This window comes from Carassius carassius, chromosome 9, assembly GCF_963082965.1.
Source record: "Carassius carassius chromosome 9, fCarCar2.1, whole genome shotgun sequence".
In the NCBI taxonomy this organism is placed as follows: domain Eukaryota; kingdom Metazoa; phylum Chordata; class Actinopteri; order Cypriniformes; family Cyprinidae; genus Carassius; species Carassius carassius.
This window is the reverse complement of record NC_081763.1, coordinates 4,504,025-4,521,226: the sequence shown is the minus strand read 5'-3', so window position 1 is coordinate 4,521,226 and position 17,202 is coordinate 4,504,025. Positions and strand designations below refer to the sequence as shown.

The following is a 17,202-nucleotide window of genomic DNA, read 5'->3' as shown; positions in this document are numbered from 1 at the left end:
ATATTTAATCATACTGTATATTGTATAAGTTGTATTTGTATTATGAATATAAGAGTATGTCTGAGCATGTCTAGAGACTCAAACAGTAAAAAAAAAGTTGTATATTTGTTATAACTTATGATTAAAATATGATTGGTTGTGCTAGTCACAGAGGCATTTAGTCGGATTGTACAGAGACCAGTTGCTATCAAACTGGCGTCCATGGTTATTAGAGTGAGACAATGCCAGGTCTTATTCTGTATGTGCTACAACAGTGAGGTTTCATAGACACAGAGTGGATGTGCTTGACTGGCCTGCCTGCAGTATCTGTGTCCTATTGAAAATGTGTGGTATGTCATGAAGAGGAGAATATGACAGCAATGACCAAGGACTGTTGAGCAGCTTAAATCTTGTTTCAAATTTCAAACTGCAGCAATTGGTCTCCTCAGTTCAGAAATGATTAACAAGTCTCATTTAAAAAGAAAGGTGATGTAAAATGTTGTAAATAATATGTACACACACACACACACACACACACATACAAAATATACATTTACTAAATTATTAATGTAATTAGTGTTCCTGTAGCTCAATTGGTAGAGCATTGTGGTATCAAACGCAATGTTGGAGGTTCGATTCCCCGGGAACACATGATAGGTAAAAATTTATAGCCTGACTGCACTGTAAGTCGCTTTGGATAAAAGCATCTACTAAATGCATAAATGTATTTTAAATTTTATTATATTATTATATTAATTTTTATACTTTGTATATTTTTACTCTATTGCCATACCTTCAATTGTGTTATTTTACAGTTTGAATGTTAATATAGTCGTGCTGATGTTGCTTGAAAATCTCCATGAGGTGTAGCCTAAAGCAAGCCAGAATTAATTTAATAAATACATTATCAGCTCAATAGCTTCTGTGTTTTTTACACTGATAACACAAACCTGCTTCTGATAAACAAAAAACAAGAAGATTTAGATTCTTGCACTTTGCTTGTGTTTTAGCATATAATATATTTGTACAAATTATAATATATTAATACTGAAATTGTATAATTTCTAAAATTCAATAACTTTTTGGGCTTCAGGTGCTCCTGAGCTGGTGTCTGGTTATTTGAGAATGTGTTGTCTGTATGATTACTTAGATGCCTGCAGTTTAGCCCATAAGTGTTTGTTTTATTATACACAGTTTAACACTAGATGACTGTGTATTTATAGAAATATTATATTAACTCAGAAGAGACTAATAAAATTGCCTGTTCATTTAAAAAGGAGAGCAATAGGCTATAATAGATCATGAATGCCATTTTGGCAAAGAATTAAAGGTATTATTGAGATACATAAAAGTTAAATTAACATATAATAAACAATACTTAATTGATTGCTTTGTAAACTTATTCTATAAATCTATATTGGCAGTGCATAATAGTTAGCATTTTTAAATTAACTGGTCCTATGCATTTATTTGCTACATACGTCACGTTATCAACACTTATCAACACTTGTCACGTGATATATGTGAGCAGCGATTATGTAACAGCAGTGTCCGCTGCCTGTCACCGCTCATCGTACGAGTCCGGCACATATGACGCCACTTCCTGGGAAACATATCCTACTATTGCAAAGGCGCATGCCATGAATGTTAATATGGTTATGCTGATGTTGCTTGAAAATCTTCATGAGTCGTAGCCTAAATCAAGCCAGCTAATATTCATGAGCCACGCCGTGACTATGATTCGTTCCTTCGCTAACGTCACTTAGCCTTCCAGCACATGAATTAGGCCTACGGACCAAACGTCTTCTTGCATCACTATATTCATGAGCAAGCCTTCATGGTAGTATGATTCGTAATTTTGCTGGCCGGCAGAGAGGAGGCGTTGTCCCACATTAGAACGTCACCTTCATTTAATGCTGAAGCCGGCTGTCCTGGAAAAAGACAAATATTTCCCAATCCTGTAAGACACACAGAATTGCAGTGATTATAGTGAATATCAGAGATTTGACTTTGCTTTGTGCTGAAGTGCTTGTAAATAGGACTGTATAATATGATGGAGAACGGGCATCATGTGAGCAGCGCTCCGGCCGCCTCAGCCTGCAGTCCGGAGAAGAGGAGGCGTACTGTCCGCGTTTGGTGCGATGGATGGTGAGTGCACGCTAGAATACATTTTCACCGCATTGGCATAAAATATCCCACGTCTAGAGCTCTGCTTACATTTAAATTAGATTATATGATGACACTGTAGACAGCCACAGCAGAGCACCACATCTTAACATAAAGTCTTAAAACATCAAATGCTCAATGATGTTTTGATTGCTTCAATTAGTACTGTTACTAAAAATAATTTAATAATATTTAATCATACTGTATATTGTATATATTGTATTTGTATTATGAATATAAGAGTATGTCTAAGCATGTCTAGTGACTCTAATACAGTAAGGAAAAGTTGTAGGCTATATTTGTTATAACTTATGTTTAAAATATGATTGTTGTGCTTGCATTTTTAAGTTTATATATACATACAATGTATTTTATTTAACTAAATATTGCACTAAAATACCCCCCCCCCCCCCCCCCCCTCCAGAATCTCATCTGTTATTTCACACTTCGCTTTAATTCACAATAGTGCATGTGATTCACTGAGCAGAGATGGCTTGGTGTGCTAACAGGCTTCCCATTTTATCTGCTTATGAGTTGGGTTTATCAGTCTAAGTTGATAGTTGATAAACAGTTATTTCTAAAAGAAGACTTTTTCTGTAACAAGTATCAGAGTTTGTGAGTTCATTTGGCTGAAAAAAATGTGTTTGGTGATTCATGTGCACAAGCAGCAGGATTATAGAGCCTTTCTCTTTCAGAATTCCAGCCATTGCTGCCTGGTTGTGTGATGTTTTTTTTATTATTATTATTTTTAATGTTGCAAAATGTTTGTGATGCCAGATTATTAGACATTTGAGTGAACTACCAAAGAGAGGCAGTGTAAACCGCGTCCAGTGACCCCCCTCAAACCCTGCCAGTTCTTCACATAAAACCTTTTACTGCATAGCAAGAGAATGTCACAGTTAGCCGGTGCCTCAGCTCATAATGCTGCTGGCGGTGCTACTGTTTTTTTTTCTCCGTAGGTTCACTTGATGCTGCATCAGTAACTGATGCTCTGGGATCCACCTCCAGGTGTGATGTTTGTCTGAAGCATATAGAGAATCACAGAAGTAAATTCATTGGCTGATATTGCTGAGGCGCCATGTCACCAGTTCCTCAAAATGATGTGATTCATGAAGAACGAGGACACTCAAACTGCATCGAGTGTTTGGGCTTTGGTCATGCTCAAGCTGCACTGAATGGCTTGCTAAACTGCAAACACTGTGGAAAGATTAAAATGAAGCAATGAATGGCTTGCTAAACTGCACACACTGTGGAAAGATTCAAATGAAGGTGCTTCATTCAAAACTCATCTTCTTTTATAAAAACATTTAAAAAGAAAGTTCATCTGTCCCCAGTCGCCTGGTTCTAGTCTTCGTGTGTCCTTACTAGTCTCTATAGTTCCTTCACCTGTTTATCATTTTGCATCATGCATCTCCTTGAAACCACAATATATGTGACTAGGGCTGTGCAAAAAATCGAATGCGATTTTCATGGGCATCTCATCAGTAAAGATGCTCCTGTGATTAGAAGTATATCTCCAGCACGTCAGATCAGGGTTGCCAGGTTTTCACAACAAATCCTGCCCAGTAGCTTCTTAAAACTATTCCAAAACTAGCCCAATCGCGCTTCCAGGAGGTAAAAAACTTATATTGTAACCCCGGGAAGCAATTTTTATCGGGGAACCTCCTGGAAGCGCGATTGGACTAGTTTTGGGAAGCAACTGGGCAGGATTTGTTGTGAAAACCTGGCAACCCTGATCCAAACGCACGTGCTGGAGATATACTTCTAATTACAGGAGCATCTTTACTGATGAGATGTGCATGAAAATCGCATTCGATTTTTTGCACAGCCCTATATGTGACAGAAGAACTAACCATATTTGATGAAGAAGACTGGTTTCTCTAGAACGGTTGGCCACTGGAGGAATATGTGGAGGGCTATCATCAACTTTACATTGGGCACACTGGGATGATGAAACCCTTAATGAGCTCTTTGGCCAGTTGCTGTTGTTGGGGGAGGATCACCGTTCCTTTATGAAGTTTGTTGATTACACCTTGAGGGTATGCGCATCCATCCTCACCGTGGGAATTATAGAGAGCTAAGCGCAGCTTCCCTGGCACATGTTCAATCACCAGCAGTTATTTCTCCTACCGCTGCAGTTAAGGATTCATCATCCAAGCACAGCAGGAGAGATCTTCCGCCATTGACCAGAGTTCGATGCCGTATCCTGACACGTATATTGCTCAGGAGCTAATTAGACAACAAAAAACAGTCATGTCAATATCGATCGACGAGAATGGGGATCCCAATGGCATGGTCCCCACGCCGAATACACATCTGATGCAAGTTTGTTGAACCTTTAACGTGTGAACTTGCTATGTGAACTAATATTAACTGCTTGGTTTGGAACTGTTCTTAAAGTAAACGGTACTCATGCATCACCACATTACTGATAATATACCTTTTATGCCCGTGAAATTTGTTTTTGTTTTTTGAAGTTTTGTTAACGTGACCGTGCCTTAAGAGCAAGATTCAGACAAGATCAGTATGCTATATGCTCCAGAGGAAGATCAAAGCCTTATCACATCAGTCTAATATTTATGTCTTAGTCTTTTTCTGGATGTTATTGCCAACTTGCTTGTTGCACTAAGCTTGTCCAGGTATGGCAAAATTGGCAACTTTGCAAGTTGTGGTCCAGACCAAATTAATTTTCTAAGTGATTGGACTTAGAAATTTATGCTTGATGAATAATGGAAAGGGAGAACCACATAGTGTTACATTAATGTAGGACCCAAATTATATCCAGAGATCACAATATCATAAGATTTGGTTTGGGCTTTATTGGCTTTGGCCAGGAAGCAACCACCTACCACCCAACACCTTTGTATAGCAATGTCAGGATTTAAGAAAAAAAGGAATCCAAGATCAGATACATGCTAAAACAAGGCTATATTGAAAAATAATAACTAAAAGTATTGAGTTCTGAGCACAAATCCAACTAGCAGAGCAGAATCAAGGATTTGTGAAAGCCAGGCCCAACAGGGAAGCAGTCTTGACGGCACCCAAGCCGATTGAGAAGATTAAGGGATAGCCAGGCAACTAGAAACAAAGAATGCAAGAATCTGGACCAAAGTCAGTGGCAGCCCAGAGTCATCAACAATTAGAAAGTCCAAACTATCAACTAGAATAAAGGAGAAATAGCAACCGGAGACAGAGACAGGGGTCAACACTAAGATGGCCATGGGTAAGAGTAAGCAGCTGACAAGGCCGACAGACTGACAAGACAGGAGATGAGATGGCAATAATGGAAAAACCAGTGAGGTATGTGTTTTGTAAGAAATTTAAAATGTAAAACTTTATAAACCTTAGTCTCTAGCTTCCGCTAACTGTCAAGTCAAGTCAAGTCACCTTTATTTATATAGCGCTTTAAACAAAATACATTGCGTCAAAGCAACTGAACAACATTCATTAGGAAAACATTGTGTCAATAATGCAAAATCATAGTTAAAGGCAGTTCATCACTGAATTCAGTGATGTCATCTCTGTTCAGTTAAATAGTGTCTGTGCATTTATTTGCAATCAAGTCAACGATATCGCTGTAGATGAAGTGACCCCAACTAAGCAAGCCAGAGGCGACAGCGGCAAGGAACCGAAACTCCATCGGTGACAGAATGGAGAAAAAAACCTTGGGAGAAACCAGGCTCAGTTTGGGGGGCCAGTTCTCCTCTGACCAGACGAAACCAGTATTTCAATTCCAGGCTGCAGCAAAGTCAGATTGTGCAGAAGAATCATCTGTTTCCTGTGGTCTTGTCCTGGTGGTCCTCTGAGACAAGGTCTTTACATGGGATCTGTATCTGGGGCTCTAGTTGTCCTGGTCTCGGCTGTCTTTTAGGGCAGTAGAGGTCCTTTCTAGGTGCTGATCCAGCATCTGGTCTGGATACGTACTGGATCCGGGTGACTGCAATGACCCTCTGATCTGGATACAGACTGGATCTGGTGGCTACGGTGACCTCGGCATAAGAGAGAAACAGACAAATATTAGCGTAGATGCCATTCTTCTAATGATGTAGCAAGTACACAGGGTGTTATGGGAAGTGTTTCCGGTTCCGGTTTACCTAATTAATGCAGCCTAAAAATCCTTTAACGGATTTGGATATTAAAAGCATATTAGTATGTTATGTGTAAGCCAGGTTAAAGAGATGGGTCTTTAATCTAGATTTAAACTGCAAGAGTATGTCTGCCTCTCGAACAATGTTAGGTAGGTTATTCCAGAGTTTAGGCGCCAAATAGGAAAAAGATCTGCCGCCCGCAGTTGATTTTGATATTCTAGGTATTATCAAATTGCCTGAGTTTTGAGAACTTAGCAGACGTAGAGGATAATAATGTAAAATGAGCTCATTCAAATACTGAGGTGCAAAACCATTCAGGGCTTTATAAGTAATAAGCAATATTTTAAAATCTATACGATGTTTGATAGGGAGCCAGTGCAGTGTTGACAGGACCGGGCTAATATGGTCATACTTCCTGGTTCTAGTAAGAACTCTTGCTGCTGCATTTTGGACTAGCTGTAGTTTGTTTAAAGTGAAGTGACATTCAGCCAAGTATGGTGACCCATACTCGGAATTTGTGCTCTGCGTTTAACCCATCCAAAGTGCACACACACAGAGCAGTGAACACACACACACACACTGTGAGCACACACCCGGAGCAGTGGGCAGCCATTTATGCTGCGGCGCCCGGGGAGCAGTTGGGGGTTCGATGCCTTGCTCAAGGGCACCTAAGTCATGTTATTGAAGGTGGAGAGAGAACTGTACATGCACCCCCCCCACCCACAATTCCTGCCGGCCCGGGACTCGAACTCACAACCTTTCGATTGGGAGTCCGACTCTCTAACCATTAGGCCACGACTTCCCCTTTACTAAGCGTGCAGAACAACCACCCAATAAAGCATTACAATAATCTAACATTGAGGTCATAAATGCATGGATTAACATTTCTGCATTTGACATTGAGAGCATAGTAAGCATATAATTTGGATATATTTTTTAGATGGAAAAATTCAGTTTTACAAATGCTAGAAACGTGGCTTTCTAAGGAAAGATTGCGATCAAATAGCACACATAGGTTTCTAACTGATGACGAAGAATTGACAGAGCAACCATCAAGTCTTAGACAGTGTTCTAGGTTATTACAAGCAGAGTTTTTAGGTCCTATAATTAACACCTCTGTTTTTTCAGAATTTAGCAGTAAGAAATTACTCGTCATCCAGTTTTTTATATAGACTATGCATTCCATTGCACGCCAAGCAATACGAAATACCTCTAGTTTTGTTTTCCTCCAGCTGCGCTCCATTTTTCGGGCTGCTCTCTTTAGGGTGCGAGTATGCTCATTATACCATGGTGTCAAACTGTTTTCCTTAACCTTCCTTAAGCATAAAGGAGCAACTTTATTTAAAGTGCTAGAAAAGAGAGAGTCCATAGTTTCTGTTTCATCATCAAGTTGTTCTGAGGTTTTGGATATGCTAAGGAATTTGGATACATCAGGAAGATAACTTAAAAAGCAGTCTTTTGTGTTAGAAGTGATGGTTCTTCCATACTTGTAACAAGAAGTAGAATTTACAATTTTGGCTATATGAATTTTGCAAAGAACTAAATAATGATCTGAGATATCATCACTTGGCTGAATAATTTCAACACCATCAACATCAATTCCATGTGACAGTATTAAATCTAGAGTATGATTTCGACAATGAGTAGGTCCTGAAACGTGTTGTCTAACACCAATAGAGTTCAGAATGTCTATAAATGCTGATCCCAATGCATCGTTTTCATTATCAACATGGATATTAAAATCACCAACTATTAAAACTTTATCTGCAGCCAGAACTAACTCAGATGTAAAATCACCAAACTCTTTAATAAAGTCTGTATGGTGCCCTGGTGGCCTGTATACAGTAGCCAGTACAAACATAACAGGGGATTTATCATTAACATTTGTTTCTTTGGATAATGTTATATGAAGTACCATTACTTCAAACGAGTTATACTTGTAGCCTGCCCTCTGAGAAATCCTGAAAACGTTGTTATAAATTGAAGCAACACCTCCACCTTTGCCTTTTAGATCTGGCTCATGTTTATAACAGTAATCTTGGGGGGTGGACTCATTTAAAATAATGTAATCATCAGGTTTTAGCCAGGTTTCTGTCAAACAGAGTACATCTATATTATGATCAGTGATCATATTATTTACAAAAAGTGTTTTCGTAGAAAGGGATCTGATATTCAATAAGCCAATCTTTATCATTTGTTTATCCATATTGCTTCTGTTTTTTATTTGTTGAACCTCAATTAAATTGTTAATCTTAACCTGGTTTGGACGTTTTTTGTTTTTTCTAGTTCGGGGAACAGACACAGTCTCTATAGTGTGATATCTAGGTGAAAAAGTCTCTATGTGCTGAGAATTAACTGACCTCTGTGACGGGAGGCAGCTAGCAGACGGTCGGTTTAGCCAGTCTGTCTGCTTCCTGACCTGGGCCCCAGTTAGTCAAGTATAAACACTAAGACTATTTGCCATATTTCTAGAGAGAAGAGTGGCGCCACCCCAGGAGGGATGAAGACCATCTCTTTTAAACAGGTCAGGTCTGCCCCAAAAGCTCGTCCAATTGTCTATGAAACCTATGTTATTCTGTGGGCACCACTTAGACATCCAGCCATTGAGTGATGACAATCTGCTATGCATCTCATCACCACGGTAAGCAGGGAGGGGACCAGAGCATATTACAGTGTCTGACATCGTGCTTGCAAGTTCACACACCTCTTTAATGTTATTTTTAGTGATCTCCGACTGGCGAAGTCGAACATCATTAGCGCCGGCATGAATAACAATCTTACTGTATTTACGTTTAGCATTAGCCAGCACTTTTAAATTTGCTAAGATGTCAGGCGCTCTGGCTCCCGGTAAACATTTGACTATGGTGGCTGGTGTCTCTATATTCATGTTCCGTACAATAGAATCACCAATAACTAGAGCACTTTCATCAGGTTTCTCAGTGGGTGCATCACTGAGTGGGGAGAACCTGTTTAATGTTTTGATCGGAACAGAAGAGCGGTGTTTTGACCCACGACTACGCTGCCTCACCGTCACCCAGTTGTCCTGCTGCTGGGGCTCTGTTTCCGGAACCGAACAATGTACAGGAATCCCTGAGCTAGACGCATCCAAAGCCGTATCTAGAGCCCTAACATTTTTACTATCCTCAATTAAAGTTTGGATGCGTGTCTCTAATTCTGAAATCTTCTCTGTCAGCCTAACTATTTCCCTGCATTTATCACATGTGAATCCCTCATCAGCGACAGAGATAGATAAACTGTACATGTGGCAAGAGGTGCAAGAAACAATGATAGGAGAAGCCATTACTCACCGTGCTTGATGAAATATTCTTACTGCGGTTGTTTGATGAACTTGTGAAAAACTGGAGCGAGGGAGAGGAGAAAAGAAAACAGCGATAGGTTCGAATGAAGACGCTAATGACAAGCTAACGAGTGCTAACGCTTTGCAGGTGTACTGCACTCACGGAAATAAAATAAAAGTGAACGATCAAAGTTAATCTGATAAGATTGATCGATAATATCAGAAATATGGTATGAATTAAGTTATATTTTACCACTTTAAAAAACAGAGAGTGATAGTAAGATAAAGATTCTAGAGAAAAAAATAAAATAAAAACAGCTACACGGAGCTACAATTTGCTACAGAAGGCCAACAGGAAGTAGAGAAAACACTGTCCAACCTCTGTCACTGTTTTAGTGAAGAGTACGATTTAAACCATGCTAATGCACTTCCACTGATGCCAACAAAGTGTTCAAGTCTATGAAAAAGAATGTTGTGGTCAATTGTGTCAAACGCAGCACTAAGATCCAATAAAACTAATAGATAGATACACCCACGATCAGATGATAAGAGCAGATCATTTGTAACTCTAAGGAGAGCAGTCTCAGTACTATGATACGGTCTAAATCCTGACTGGAAATCCTCACATATACCATTTTTCTCTAAGAAGGAATATAATTGTGAGGATACCACCTTTTCTAGTATCTTGGACAGAATTCAATTCAATTCAAGTTTATTTGTATAGCGCTTTTTACAATACAAATCGTTACAAAGCAACTTTACAGAAAATTATGTTTCTACAATATTTAGTAGCTAGTAATTTGTGCACGTTTGACAGGATTTTAGAAAAAATAAAAAAAAATAATAATAATACAAGACGTAATCAGCTAGACGATGAACTATCAATATCATTAATTATTGGTTATTATATGATGCAGTCACACATGTAGCAATAATTGTTAGTTCTGTTTGTTGATTCAAGGTTAGCATCATCTGGGGTCCTCTGAGGGTCAGCATCATCTCTTCTCAGGTGTTCTGGATCCAGACTGGAGCTTGTGTAAATCCTAGTTATCACGGGATGTAAATCCCGTGGCAAAACATAGAAACAAAATAGAAACATCATTAGCATAGCTGCTGATCCAACAAAGTAAAATTAGTTTAACCCAAGCTAATGAATAAAAATGCACATTTGATCAGATGCAACTACACTCACAATTTAAAAGATACATTATTCGTATATGCTTCGCGAAAGAGATGTGTTTTTAATCTAGATTTAAACAGAGAGAGTGTGTCTGAACCCTGAACATTATCAGGAAGGCTATTCCAGAGTTTGGGAGCCAAATGTGAGAAAGCTCTACCTCCTTTAGTGGACTTTGCTATCCTAGGAACTACCAATAGTCCAGCGTTTTGTGACCTTAGGGTGCGTGATGGGTTGTAGCGTGGTAGAAGGCTAGTTAGGTACGCAGGAGCTAAAACATTTAGGGCCTTATAGGTAAGTAATGATAATTTGTAACTGATACGGAACTTAATAGGTAGCCAGTGCAGAGACTGTAAAATTGGGGTAATATGATCATATTTTCTTGACCTCGTAAGGACTCTAGCTGCTGCATTTTGGACTACCTGTAGCTTGTTTATTGACGAAGCAGGACAACCACCTAGAAGTGCATTGCAATAGTCCAGTCTAGAGGTCATGAATGCATGAACTAGCTTTTCTGCATCAGAAACAGATAACATGTTTCGTAGCTTGGCAATGTTTCTAAGATGGAAGAATGCAGTTTTTGTAACATTGGAAATATGATTTTCAAAAGACAAATTGCTGTCTAATATAACACCCAGATTTCTGACTGTAGAGGAAGTAACAGTACATCCATCTTGTTGCAGATTGTAATCTACAAGATTCTGTGTGGTGTTTTTGGTCCAATAATTAATATCTCTGTCTTATCCGAATTTAATTGGAGAAAATTATTTGTCATCCAATCTTTTACATTTTTAACACACTCTGTTAGCTTAGATAATTGGGAAGTTTCATTTGGTCTCATTGAGATATATAGCTGAGTATCATCAGCATAACAGTGGAAGCTAATTCTGTATTTTCTAATAATATTACCAAGGGGCAACATGTATATTGAAAATAGAAGGGGACCTAGGACAGAAAAGGGAGATTCGAGATTGGTCTATAATTAACTAGTTCTTTAGGGTCAAGTTGTGTTTTTTTGATAAAAGGCTTAATAACAGTCAGTTTGAGGATTTTGGGGATATATCCTAATGACAATGAGGAATTAATAATAGTCAGAAGAGGATCTATGACTTCTGGAAGCACCTCTTTTAGGAGCTTAGATGGTATAGGGTCTAACATACATGTTGTTGGTTTAGATGATTTAACAAGTTTATACAATTCTTCCTCTCCTATGGTAGAGAATGAGTGGAACTGTTCCTCAGGGGGTCTATAGTGCACTGTCTGATGTGATACTGTAGCTGACGGCTGAATGGTTGCAATTTTATCTCTAATAGTATCGATTTTAGAAGTAAAGTAGTTCATAAAGTCATTACTGCTGTGGTGTTGGGAAATGTCAACACTTGTTGAGGCTTTATGTTTCGTTAATTTAGCCACTGTATTGAATAAATACCTGGGGTTATGTTTGTTTTCTTCTAAAAGAGAAGAAAAGTAATTGGATCTAGCAGTTTTTAATGCTTTTCTGTAAGATAGGTTACTTTCCCGCCAAGCAATACGAAATACCTCTAGTTTTGTTTTCCTCCAGCTGCGCTCCATTTTTAGGGCTGCTCTCTTTAGGGTACGAGTATGCTCATTATACCATGGTGTCAAACTGTTTTCCTTAACCTTCCTTAAGCATAAAGGAGCAACTTTATTTAAAGTGCTAGAAAAGAGAGAGTCCATAGTTTCTGTTACATCATCAAGTTGTTCTGAGGTTTTGGATATGCTAAGGAATTTGGGTACATCAGGAAGATAACTTAAAAAGCAGTCTTTTGTTGGAGAAGTGATGGTTCTTCCATACTTGTAACAAGAAGTAGAATTTACAATTTTGGCTATATGAAGTTTGCACAGAACTAAATAATGATCTGAGATATCATCACTTGGCTGAATAATTTCAACACTATCAACATCAATTCCATGTTACAGTATTAAATCTAGAGTATGATTTCGACAATGAGTAGGTCCTGAAACGTGTTGTCTAACACCAAAAGAGTTCAGAATGTCTATAAATGCTGATCACAATGCATCTTTTTCATTATCAACATGGATATTAAAATCACCAACTATTAAAACTTTATCTGCAGCCAGAACTAACTCGGATGTAAAATCACCAAACTCTTTAATAAAGTCTGTATGGTGCCCTGGTGGCCTGTATACAGTAGCCAGTACAAACATAACAGGGGATTTATCATTAACATTTGTTTCTCTGGATAATGTTATATGAAGCACCATTACTTCAAACGAGTTATACTTGAAGCCTGGCCTCTGAGAAATCCTGAAAACGTTGTTATAAATTGAAGCAACACCTCCCCCTTTGCCTTTTAGATGCGGCTCATGTTTATAACAGTAATTTTTTTATTCATTTCTTTATCCATATTGCATCTGATTTTTATTTGTTGAACCTCAATTAAATTGTTAATCTTAACTTGGTTTGGACGTTTTTTGTATTTTCTAGTTCGGGGAACAGACACAGTCTCTATAGTGTGATATCTAGGTGAAAAAGTCTCTATGTGCTGAGAATTAACTGACCTCTGTGACGGGAGGCAGCTAGCAGACGGTCGGTTTAACCAGTCTGTCTGCTTCATGACTTGGGCCCCAGTTAGTCAAGTATAAACTCTAAGACTATTTGCCATATTTCTAGAGAGAAGAGTGGTGCCACCTCAGGAGGGATGAAGACCATCTCTTTTCAACAGGTCAGGTCTGCCCCAAAAGCTCGTCCAATTGTCTATGAAACCTATGTTATTCTGTGGGCACCACTTAGACATCCAGCCATTGAGTGATGACAATCTGCTATGCATCTCATCACCACGGTAATCAGGGAGGGGACCAGAGCATATTACAGTGTCTAACATCGTGCTTGCAAGTTCACACACCTCTTTAATGTTATTTTTAGTGATCTCTGACTGGCGAAGTCGAACATCATTAGCGCCGGCATGAATAACAATCTTACTGTATTTACGTTTAGCATTAGCCAGCACTTTTAAATTTGCCAAGATGTCAGGCGCTCTGGCTCCCGGTAAATATTTGACAATGGTGGCTGGTGTCTCTATATTCACGTTCCGTACAATAGAATCACCAATAACTAGAGCACTTTCATCAGGTTTCTCAGTGGGTGCATCACTGAGTGGGGAGAACCTGTTTAATGTTTTGATCGGAACAGAAGAGCTGTGTTTTGACCCACGACTACGCTGCCTCACCGTCACCCAGTTGTCCTGCTGCAGGGGCTCTGTTTCCGGAACCGAACAATGTACAGGAATCCCTGAGCTAGACGCATCCAAAGCCGTATCTAGAGCCCTAACATTTTTACTGTCCTCAATTAAAGTTTGGATGCATGTCTCTACTTCTGAAATCTTCTCTGTCAGCCTAACTATTTCCCTGCATTTATCACATGTGAATCCCTCATCTGCGACAGAGATAGATAAACTGTACATGTGGCAAGAGGTGCAAATAACAATAGCAGGAGAAGCCATTACTCACTGTGCTTGATGAAATATTCTTACTGCGGTTGTTTGATGAACTTGTGAAAAACTGGAGCGAGAGAGAGGAGAGGAGAAAAGAAAACAGCGATAGGTTCGAATGACAATGCTAATGACAAGCTAACGAGTGCTAATGCTTTGCAGGTGTACTGCACTCACGGATATAAAATAAAAGTGAACGATCAAAGTTAATCTGATAATATTGATCGATAATATCAGAAATATGGTGTGAATTAAGTTATATTTTATCACTTAATCACAAAAACAGAGAGTGATAGTAAGATAAAGATTCTAGAGAAAAAATAAAATAAAAACAGCTAACTGTCATATGCTGACGTATAACCTAGGTGTAGGCAAACTGTGATAAGTTATGAACACGGAAGCGCAGAGGAGAGAGCAAAAAAAAAATTTAATTATAAATATTACCGCTGCAAAGTTTCTTGTTTCTCAGTATTCAGTTGTACTGTATAACAGTTAACAGTTCTCTACAGTTGGTTCTCGATAGATGAATTAGTACAAGACATCAAAAAAGCACAAATGGGAGTGTAAAGTTCTGTGGTTGATCCAATGACAATGCAAAAATTAAAGAATACAGATGAAGCCAGGTCATTTTCACAATGACTCTGGCATTCCAGATAAATGAAAACCTTTTTTCTTTTACCACACTTCTCTGCAGCACTTGCTAGCAGCAATGCTTTTTGGGGCATTAAATCATGCTGCAAATACCACTATATTCAATTGACTACTGCAAACTTTAGGAAATTGTGTTGCATGTTTTAAAAATTGTCCTCTCATAAATTTGTAATATAGTCAGCTGCAAAAATAACAGTTCATGTTTTTGTTTGTTTTTTTGCTAATTTTTCAGTGCTTGTCTTTAGTAAACCCTGACAGTAGTTATTTAATGCCAAACGAAGGATTTTGCAAGTTGTTAGTAAATCTGGCCCTTATTTTTAAATCGTTGTTTATGAAATAATACAGAAGTACATAACTAATTACATCAGTTTGCATTTTTCTTGTCATCTTAAATGCAAAATTTCTAACTGTACAATGAATCATTGTTACAAAATTTACCATAACTACTCTTGAAAATGTATTATTTGAATGTCAGCAGTAACCAGACAACTACTGGCCAAATGTAAATGTTTATAATAACCACTTCACTCCAAATAAAAATCTAGGTGAATATGACGTGAAGGTTCTAGGTGAAAGTGTAAATGCATCACTAACCCTGGATTGTCAAGAAGTCAATTCACAATAAAATGTAATGTAATCCCTCCCTGACATATTCAGACAAAGAGTATAGAAGTAACAAGAGGCGAAACTCCGTTGCAGTTTTGACAACAATCGCTAGATGGCGCTGCTATCGCGCTGCCGCCATTTTGGACTGAACCAACGGCTTTACCGTTGGCAGAACTACAGTATACACTGCAGCATTAACATTATGTCTGCAAGGCAAGTTTATTTATATAGCACATTTCGTACACAATGGTAATTCAAAGTGCTTTACATAAAAGAAAGTAAAATAATCATGAAGAAAAATAATAACAAAAATAAAACAAGCAATTTTAAAACTTTTAAAATGATTAAAACAGTTTTTAAATGTTAGAAAATGATTTTTATTGTAATTCAAGAATGCTTTGGAATATAGACTTACTGTATGGTTGGTCTTGTTTTAAAGAAGACATTTGCTAGTTTATTGTTGAAGTGAAATAAATTATGAAAAGTGAAACAGAAAAAAAGTTATATAAGTTTGAGTTTATTAAAATGTACAAATTAAAAAATATAATTATTTATATTCTATATAATATATATATATATATATATATATATATATATATATATATATATATATATATTTTACTCTATAACTGCAAGAAAATGAAAGCAAAAATCTGAACAAGTTGTGTTTCACATTTTAGAGACATGGGATGTCTGCTATAGAGATATTAAAAACTAGAAACTACTATTTAATTCCCTCAACCGCTTTTGAATTGGAACCGGTATCATTCAATTCTATGACAGCTGTGTTGCGTTCAGTCCAAGATGGCGGAGCTGCAGCTCTGCGCATGGGTGCGTTTGTTGCTATGGAACGTTCTATTGAGTTTCGCCTCTTGTTACTTCTATACTCTTTGATTCAGACCAGGGTATAGGAAAGGAGGATGTAATGTTTGCAGCTAAAGAATGCATTAAGTCCTGAGGAATGGTCAGCTTTTATTCAGTACAAAGGTTGTGGATTCAACTTTGTGACAGGCTATGAAATTTCTAGGGCATTCAAACACTACTGGCTTATGCATGTGATATCATTGTCCTGGCTCACTGGCAGTTTGGATGCCTGCAAAGTGCAAGCCAGTTTCAGTTATTGATATTTAATCAGTGTTGGGGAGTAACTAGTTACATGTAACGGCGTTACGTAATTTAATTACAAAATAAATGTAACAGTAATCAGTTACAGTTACTAAGAAAAAATGAGTAATTAAATTACAGTTACTTATGAAAATTGTAACGATTACAAAGAGGATTACATTTGAATATTTACACACACCCACATACAGCTTATTTCTTTCCCAAATTGCACTAAGACATATGGCCCATAATCTCCGAGACGCGGAAAACACATTCGTAGAATCGAGTCATAAAAATGGAATTCAGCCTATAGGCTAACGCGGACACAATATGCCACATTTTGGACGAATAAATCAAAAGTAGGTCAGTACACTTGAATCAAAACCCGATATGGACTGATGTCTGTGAATATTAAGCCGCAAAAAGACTGAATATGAATCCTGCACGTTCTGCGTGTCTGTGGAAATCAGGCGCTGACTGGACATCGGGAGAACCGGGACTATTCCCGGTGGCCTGGCAGACGATTTGGCCTTCTACTTTAATATTGTTATTGTATAATTGCAGGCCGAATATACTAAAGCGATTATTTCCGAATCCGCCATTCGATAATTAAATCTCTAATAAATCATGAATCGGTTAGTCGTGACTGGCAATGGTTGG

General features: G+C 38.1%; 1 protein-coding gene across 1 annotated transcript in view; it reads left to right on the top strand.

Annotated features, from left to right (window-relative positions):
• Positions 1–2,002: 2,002 nt before the first annotated feature.
• LOC132148482 (ethanolamine-phosphate cytidylyltransferase-like) overlaps positions 2,003–17,202 on the top strand; it is a 49,679-nt gene continuing 34,479 nt past the window's right edge. Inside the window, exon 1 of the mRNA XM_059557175.1 lies at positions 2,003–2,127. Coding sequence (XP_059413158.1) covers positions 2,030–2,127 — 98 coding nt within the window. The 5' untranslated portion in view covers positions 2,003–2,029. The remainder of the gene's footprint in view (positions 2,128–17,202) is intronic.